Source organism: Balaenoptera musculus, chromosome X (genome assembly GCF_009873245.2).
Source record: "Balaenoptera musculus isolate JJ_BM4_2016_0621 chromosome X, mBalMus1.pri.v3, whole genome shotgun sequence".
NCBI lineage: Eukaryota > Metazoa > Chordata > Mammalia > Artiodactyla > Balaenopteridae > Balaenoptera > Balaenoptera musculus.
Window position 1 is genome coordinate 63,817,961 of NC_045806.1, and position 8,897 is coordinate 63,826,857.

General features: G+C 37.5%; 1 protein-coding gene across 2 annotated transcripts; it reads right to left on the reverse strand.

The window, feature by feature from the left end:
* Window positions 1–1,351: 1,351 nt before the first annotated feature.
* ITM2A (integral membrane protein 2A) lies at window positions 1,352–7,358 on the reverse strand. 2 transcript variants are annotated; one of them, XM_036839925.1, is made up of 6 exons: window positions 7,103–7,358; window positions 3,509–3,640; window positions 3,036–3,233; window positions 2,688–2,798; window positions 2,292–2,442; window positions 1,352–2,142 (listed from the first exon to the last, which is right to left on the reverse strand). In XM_036839925.1, the coding sequence occupies exons 1-6, from the start codon at window positions 7,211–7,213 to the stop codon at window positions 2,054–2,056; spliced, it is 792 nt and encodes a 263-aa protein (XP_036695820.1). In that variant the 5' UTR covers window positions 7,214–7,358; the 3' UTR covers window positions 1,352–2,053. The 2 variants fall into 2 exon arrangements, with proteins under 2 accessions (XP_036695820.1, XP_036695821.1); XM_036839926.1 differs by lacking the exon at window positions 2,688–2,798 and having other exon boundaries at window positions 1,917–2,142.
* Between the last annotated feature and the right edge of the window lie 1,539 nt (window positions 7,359–8,897).

The window sequence follows — 8,897 nt, forward strand, 5'->3', positions numbered from 1 at the left end:
TTCCAGACGAACCTTCAGATAATTTTGTCAAGTTCCAAAAGCCATTCTTTGGGAATTTTGATTGGAATGGGGTTAAACCAATAAATTTAACTGGGAAACAATTTATTTATTTGTAATCCTCTTTCTTCCCTTTCCATTCACTCAACTCTTTTGTATCTCTTAATTATGTTTTATGGTTTTCTTCATAATAAATCCATAAATTTCTTGTTCTGTGCTATTTTATGTCCCTTTTGCTATTATGAATAAAATATTTTTCACCTGTTTGTATTACTTTTTTAATTGGTTGTTGGTGATATAAAGAAAAGCCATTGGCATTTGTTTATATTATACAGAATCTTCTTACTGATTTTCAAAGTTTTCAATTAATCCACTAATGTGTTATATGTAAAATCCCATGGGGTAATAAACATAATTTCATCACCTTTTAAAAATTGATACTTGTTATTTGTTTCACATATTATGCATTGACCTCAATGTCTAAAACAACATTGAATAGCTACAATAACCAGCATCCTTTCTTGAATATCATCTTTAGTCATCATGCTATTTAAGATAAAAATGTATAAACCATATCTCCCTTTTCCTAATTTTTATACTTTTATACAAGGAGTGGGTGTATAATTTTATCGAATTCCTTCTGAATATTCTCATTCTCTATTAGGAACCAGTTCTTGAATTTTTCAGCTGCTGTTATTATTTTCTAATTATTGCATGTTTTTTTCCATTTTAAAGGTTTGTGTTATTGCTTTATTTCTAAATTCTTGAAAAATATTTAGTTAATGTATTTTCTTTTTTTTTTAAATAGAGTATTTAAGGCTATGGATTTGACTGGGTACAGTTTTAGCTACCAAAATTAATCAACAATCACTACCAGCAGGTGATCAGTGATATCAGGAACAATTTTTAACCTAACACAAGAGAAAGTGTCTAAAGTACTGGCGCCCTTTGTATGGAGTTTATACTCTTAGAGTAGAGATCACAGTATGTGAAGTTATTAAAAGTCATCAACATCTTATCCAAGGTTAGTTCTTAGTGACCTATTGTAGCTGTATATGACTGTTTAAATTTTTATGAAAAAGGAAGCACATTAAAGGTTTGAAATTGCTGTGGTCCTGAAGGCTTTTAACAAATAGTTGAATTTACACGTAAGCTAATTATGGGGTCTTTATAAAAGAGTAATTGATATAATATCAAAAGAGGGGTAAAATATGAGATTATAAAATATAAATGTGTAGAGGTGGGAGTAAAGGCAAAGCTAGGCTCATAATTGTAGATTTATTGCAGGTACACCAAAGCTAAATAAGTAATGTAAATTGTTCATATGAAGTATCCCTCAAATGAAAACCAGTGGTTGAATATGGTAAAATTTATTATATGGTTGTAGAATTCATACAACCTAAATTCCTTATAGCATTCAGCACTTACACAGTTTTGTGGAATTCACAATACAGTTTTCAGTGAGAAAGAATCATTGCATTAGTGAAAATGACTTCCTTATGAAAGTTTTTTACATATAAATCAGACCTATTACAGAGCACCTGACAGAAATGCAAAGATTTAATTTCTAAATTCAGGAAAATTGCACAAAATGGAAAACAAAATGAAACTTAACAATGTTAAGCAATTTGACATGTTTTACACAAAAAAGTCAAAAACAATTTTAAATATTTTAAATTTAGAACATGTTCTACCATATGATTAAAGAGCTTACTTAAACACACACACACACACACACACACACACACACACGATGGAATTCATTGTCAGGGTGTTAGCTGACACATTCATGCTGCTTTCAGAAATCTAAACCCTATAAATTCAAAAGAAAGACATTAGAATTATTTCATTTCAGTTTCAAACAACAAGCAATGCCAATTAAATTAAAAATTGACAAGAGCTTGCAGTTGTTAGTAGGTTTTTTTTTTCTTTTTAATATAAGCCATAGAGTAAATGCATGAGTAAATATCTTGAGTATCCCACACACTTTAATGTTGAAGTCATATTATAAATCTCCGACTTCCTGTTACTAAGTGTACTCATTTTCTGTTGCCTCTTACTCTTGACAGATCTTGGTCTCAACAATAAATTCGTTGGGGAAGTGTCTAATCTTCCAGCACTTATCAATGGCACGTTTGTTGAAACCTGTGAGGAAATGCACAATAAAAGTGGCTTTTTCATTTTTGTGTAAATAAAAATATATCTAGATTTGCTCTCTACTTTTCCCATACTCCACCCCTACTCTCCTTCACTGTCTCAACAACACAGGGTGAAGGAAGAAATAAATTGCCTACCCAGCAAGAGGTCTCTTCTGCGAAGGCGGAAGGACTTGCGGTTGTTGCAAAGTTGATAAATAAATATACCAAGGTTACTAACATCACGAATCTCCTCCACAGCAACCAGGTCTTCACGAACCACGTAGGTGTGAGGCAGGTATTTGCCACTCTAAAAAAATTTTTTTAAAAGATTGAAAGAGAAATTCTTAAAAACGCTATTTAATTTCTCACCTATAGCAGATATACTTTTTAAATAGACTTTATTTTTAGAGCAGTTTTACGTTCACAGAATATTTTTTATTTGAAAATTATTTTAGTGAAATGGAATGTTTTGGCTCAAAGAATTAATTTTTAAAATGAGGAAGCAATTATTTGTAATTGCTTATATAAAAAGTTGACATCCAAAATACATACTGCCAGTTTGCCAAAGAGCTCCACTAGATTCTTTGGAGGCATAACAATGGAGGTATTGAGGGGCATCAGATAGCAGCTCCCCAGCAGCAAATCCAGGTAAGCAGTCATGCCCTGTTGGGGAGGGGGAAAATGTTAGGTATGATACAGAGAGTATCAATGTTGCAGATTTTCCAATGACCATTAGAACAAGTAGTTACAACCTTTCAAAATCAACTAATGTATACTCAATAGCAAAGGAATGAAAAAGGCTTTGCTGCAAAAAGTTGTATATTTATGAACAGATTTAATACCAATAAACTTACGAAAAAAAAGAAAATTCAGAAATACCTATAAGAATGAGAAACCCACCTTTTCAAAGTCGTGAATAATTGCTGCAGGGTCACTATCAGAGAAACTGGGGACAGGCACATCAATAATTGCGATGTTGTCATCCTCACGAATGTCAGCCTCTTCCGTCACAGGCAGGAAGTAGGGCTCTCCTCCTTGGAGGGAATTTGCAGGGTCCTCAGAATCAAAGAAGCACATCTCTCCACGGTAGATGGTACTCTAAAAGACAAAAAGGGAGAATCAAAACTTTCTAACACTCACTACCATGACATTTGAATCATTTCTCAAACTCATATCAGTTCGTTGTCCTGTTTATCAAGCTGAGGATTATTGATTACAATTATCACCATGAAGACAAATCAATTTTATACCAAAAGTTAATTTGAAAACTTTCCCTAAATCTTCATTTATCTGGGGACCATCACAGAATTATTTGTCTTCGCTAAATGTATAGCAATTAGTAATCCAAAAATAATAACTTTCATTAATATTACCTTGGGCATGAAGTACTTGTAAATGCAGGCTCCACCAACAATAAGTCCTGCCAAGATGAATGAAAGGCCTAAGAGAGTAAGCATACATCTCCCAGAGGAGCCCTCTTTTTCCTTGGCGGCAACTCGGAGTTCCTATTTATTAAAAAGCAAGATCAAAAACAAAAAAAACAGATTGTGCTTTTAGACACATAGTTGCTTTTGTGTACAATTTATCTCCCTTGAAACCCAAGATGTTTTAAAAAGATGTTAATTCACCCTAGCCTAAAATAATTTCAAGACACTTTCTGATGTTTAATAGATGTGAAAATCTCCAATTTATAATAACCTTTTTCTGGCATTTCCAAATCCAAATATAGATATAAAGTTATTTCAAAGTATACACTTCTAAAATCAGCTGAAAATAACCATTCATTTATGCAATAAGTTATCCTCTTTAAATAAATGGAAGCCATTACTTTTTGGACTTGTACAGTGATATAATCACTAACTTTCTGGAATACAACTGTTTCTTTAGTATTTTTTGTACATCAACTTGTTTGCCAAATTAGAGGTGAATTAATACCCTTTGGTTTATTAACTGATTTTCAAAAAGCTGTTTTTTGAAAATTAACTTTTATAGGAAGGAGTTCTATAAAGTAGGTATATACCATTTCCCCCTATTTTAGAAATTAAAATATTGAAGATTAGATCTATTTCATAATATTCTTAATTTTAATGAGAAATTAGGCTTCCTAATATCACCCAATAGTCTATGGATGTGTATTGCTTGAATGAAATAACGTTTTTTAAGTTCTGGGCAAAACACTAGATTTAAAGTACAGTCATAGCTAGGCACAAAGCTTTGAGTGTAACAGTGACTGTAAAATTCTGTTAAATCCATAATTTGTTTAGTAATTGGAACAAGGGACTCCAAAGCAAACAAGTAATCAATTAACTCTGTACTCTTCTCAGGGCAGTGGACCAAGGGGCCCTCCAATCTCATTCTTTTATGTCACAATATGCCCTAAGCAGCAGTATTACTGAAGGGTATAATGAATGAAGTCAGCAAGTCTATTCTCTGATAATCAGAGGGTAAATCATTCAGACTGGTATGTAAATAGAATTGTTTTAAGTCTTTCAGGCCATTAGCTGTTTTCCATAACTACTTAGTGCTAATTAAACTTTAATTAATTTGGTGAAAGCAAATACATAGATTCTAAGGAGAGGCAATCATTTCACAAATGGCTTCAAAAAATGATTTCTCTTTAAAATTCAAAGAAATTTGGTATTCACATTTTCTTAGCTACGTTTACTTAAGTTCAAACCCTCCATTAATACTCTATAAGTCTTGAAGGTTTTCCTTGTCCCAATAATTTCCAGAAATTTAAAATAATTTTTATTTAAAAAATAACCTAATATTAACACTACAAAGGCTATAAATTATGATTGTGAATCCCTGTAATCTAGAGCTAAGGGCTTAGAAATTATACTTTGGATGATTAAATTGAGGCCCAGAAAAATGAAGTGACTTTCCTAAAAGTCACAAAAATGACTTAGTTCGAAATTCTCAAAGGAATTAATTTATTTATTTTTTCTTGTCATTGAGATACGAGAAGAGCAATCTGCACTGCAATTTCATTTTTCCTTCCAATATTTCAGGGATTTTATTATTAAGCAAGATCTAAGTATTAGAGTGTCAATTTCCCACCATAGTAGGCAAGATATGGAAAAAATCTAAGTGCCCATGGATGGATGATGAACTAGGAATAAGGATTTTTTTTTTCATTGAAATTTGCCAAACTTCAGTGTGGTAGGGGCTGTCACTTACCACAGCTCATTTCCCTCTGAACTGTATTTTAAAGTCATTGTACACAACCTCCGACATACTATTTTGTTGTGTTCAATTTCTGATGAGCTGATCAATACATGACAATATAATGTGCCAAGTACTATTAAATCAGTGTCTTATGGTGGCCAGGTCAGGATCCTGTCGTATGCTTATTTTTGTTTATTCCTCATAACACCTCAGGCCTGGTAGAAGTATTGCTTGCATATTAACTGAATTCAACAAGTCATGGAGTTTGTGGTGATGAGGGAAAAAAAGGATTATTGTGTGGCTATATTTAACTACTGGCATCTAATTAGACCTCCCCCCAAAAATCTGGCCATATTTCCCTTACAAAGTAAGTAGGACAATTACATATTTGAACTTCTATCATTTAATCAAAACCTCAAAAATGCAAGGGGGTGTTTTTGAGTTCTGAAATGTGTAATATACAACAGCTAGTTTGATTGCTGGGTTAACTATTGAAAGTTTCCATGATAAAAATTCTGCAAAAGCTCATTAGCTTTTCAAATTGTGGGCATAATCAGTTTTACTACATGGATTCTCATTTCACTCAGAGATCTTTTCAAATCTCCACTCTGAACACAAAAGTTTAAACTTTATAGAGAGAACAAGACAAGTTAGGGCAGATTTGCAAGCTCCAACAATGCACAGATTTTGTATAACAAGAAAAAAAAAATACGATTGTGCCTTTTAACATTGAAATTTTACTGAGGAAAATGAGGAGTAGTTTACAAACACTGAAAACGTGTTAGATGTTTAAAGGAGATAGAAATTGGACTAAATGAACAATGGCTAACATTTTTTGGGGGAAAATTCCCCCAATTCCTGGCAGTGCTAGAAGATTAAATTACAAGGTCGGACTTGCTTCAGATCTTTCTGTGGGGGAGGGTGGGCAGAGGCGATATCACTCAAAAAGGAAGTACTGTACTAAAAAGAAAAACAAAAGAGAAAAACAAAAACCCTCAAAATTTCTTTTACGGAAGAAGAGTGTTTTCTTTAGGAAATGCCACTCTGAAAACATACAAGGCTCTTGCAATTGCAGTAAGAGGGCACAGTGAACATCTCAAAATCTAATTAAGACCAACTTCAGTTTTGACAGCTCCTTTACCGAATGCTTAACACCGCCTGTGACCAGGGAGAAACTGAAAATATACACGGGCGGGCACAGACACACACTTGCCCCAACACATACCACATCGAGTCAAAGTTGCCCTTTGCCCCCCGCCCCAACTCCACAAACACTCAGGGATCCTAGAAAGCCTTAAGATTCATAGAACTTCATACACGTCGAAAGGAAAGAAAGAAGAGTTAAATCTCGTGTCCTTGCTCACCCTGCTTGTCCGCTCCGCCCCTGTGGAAGATGTGTGTGCCCCTGGACCTGACCGGGTGACGTGCCTCTCTTTGATCTCTAGCTACCCACATGTTCCCCAGGAGAAGGTGACATCTGGTCCCAAGAGTTCTCCTCAAACTCCCTCGAACATCCCTCCGCGATGTACAACGTGAGCTGGGACCCACGGAACGTGGCGCGACGCACGGAGATGCTAAGGGACGTGGGGAGCCGCAAGCGGAAGGTGGTGCGAATGGACAGAATCGGGGTGACCGGGCAAACCCAACAGACAGCGCAGAGAGCACCGCCGGAAACACAGGAACTCCGCAGCAGCTTTCATTTTGTCCTTTCCCAACTTTCCCCTTCCTTCCCCCCAAACCACCCCCACCCCACCTTCCTGACCCTAGCAGGCAGTCAGGGGTGGAATGGGAATTGCTACCTTGCCAGTCAGGATCTGAGCTCGGACCGTACGGCTTACTAGGGCCTCCACGTCTTGCTGCGCCTCCTCTTTTTGCACCGCTGTGGGTGTGTTGAAGGCGATTTTCACCATGGTGAATCTTCGGGCTGCGCGGTAAGGCGCTGCTCGAATCAGTGTCCTGGGCTGCAGGTTGGAAGAGGAGAAGATCGCGCTAGCCCTAGCTGCACCTTCTTTCTCCTCGTCTGCTTTTACACTACTGCAAGCCCAGGTCTGGGTATACTTATGACGCAGTCCCAAGCTGGGTGGGAGGCCGTGGGCGGGCCCAAGCAGGGGCCGAGGGAGGAGCGGGAGGGGGTCCAAGTGCTGGAATGGGGGTGGGAGTTGCCAGTGGGAGGAGAGAAACTGGGTGGAGCCAGTGGACTGGGACTGAAAACTCCTCACCTGCACTCCAGGCGTGCTCCCACCTCGCTCTCTGCTCCCTCAGATAAGAGCAAGACAGGAAGGAAGCCTGCTGTGTCGTGTCTTTCTGCCTCTGTTCAGGCCACAATAGCCCCTGTCCCTGATTCTATTTTCCCAAACTTGGACCTGGCCTCCCGCGGGGCAGGGAACTGTAACTTGGCACCAGTTCAAGCTTCCTCCTCTCTGCACCCACCCAGGACCCGAAAGCACAGTTCCAGGACTTTTCTGTACCTTTACAATAATACCTTCCTTTTAAAAAGCACTCAGAAGCACGTTTAGAGTTACTTGGTTCGTTCTCTCAACATATTTTTTCATTCCTTGACATCTGTTTGTTTTGTAATTTTAATTTCCTATCCCAGAACAATGCTAAATCAGAAATACAGGACACCTGCCTCCTCAAAGCCCATTTTGCAGGTAGGACACGAGACAGAGGAGTATGGAAAGCTCATAGAAAATCCCTGAAATATTTCAGATCTTTCACTCTCTCAGGCCAGAGAATCCAGACCAAGGTCTCAGCCCAGAACTTGTTTCTTTTCAGCCACCAGCTGTGAAATCCACAGCGAGAAAAGCAGGGATGTGTGTGTACCTATGTGTTTAGGGAGGTGGAAGTGTGGTTGGAGATAGAAAATTTAGCCAGATGCTAACCCAGCTCTAGTGAAAAAAAAAACAACAAAAAAACAATAATCTCAAAGGGGCTGAGTTAGAAACCATTTTTGGAACATTTACATGAGCAGCCAGTGTAATCATACCGTTTCTTAAAAGTCAGTTCTCCCTGGTTGGTGACAATGATAGAGTACCTTTCCATAAGAAATTCATGCTGTGGAGGTTGGTGACTAGGGGTAGTAGTGGTAAAGAGTTTATAAATAGTCCTGCTGCCAAAGACAGTAGAGGGGTCTGTTTTGTGAAGATAATAACACTTACCCCCAAAAATCCAGCTTGTGCTAGAGAATCCCCCGTCTACTCATATACTTATTAAAATGACTTGAATATGTTGAGAGTCACCACCCCTCTGTCCTAGAAATTCCAGGTTGTAGTTTTTCCCACTGAGGTTTCCTTGGCTCTGAAGTGCATAGCTTGTCTCCACTGCGGCAACTTTGTGAAAACGGCCTTCATTTTCTTGGATAAGCTGCAGATGGGAAGGTAGATGGAGGGGAACAGTGGGGAGCCTGTGCCTTATACAGGGCCAGATGTATGAGTTTGCTTAGAAACGTTGGCGTTTTATGTTCTTTTACTTACTTTTTGCTCAAGTGTAGCCATTATAATTTAACATTTATGAGGCAACCTTTAGTGTAGGCTGAGGAAATCTCAACTTCCTAAGATGTTTCTCTTTACAGTTACTTTCTGTTTGCCATCACCT

Coding starts and splice junctions, on each gene's coding strand:
- ITM2A (XM_036839925.1), bottom strand. CDS start 7,213: ATGGTGAAAATCGCCTTCAACACACCCACAGCGGTGCAAAAAGAGGAG. Junction 3,641..7,102: donor CTCAGATCCTGACTGGCAAG/GTAGCAATTCCC, acceptor TTTAATAAATAG/GAACTCCGAGTTGCCGCCAA. Junction 2,443..2,687: donor AGCTCTTTGGCAAACTGGCA/GTATGTATTTTG, acceptor AAATTTTTTTAG/AGTGGCAAATACCTGCCTCA.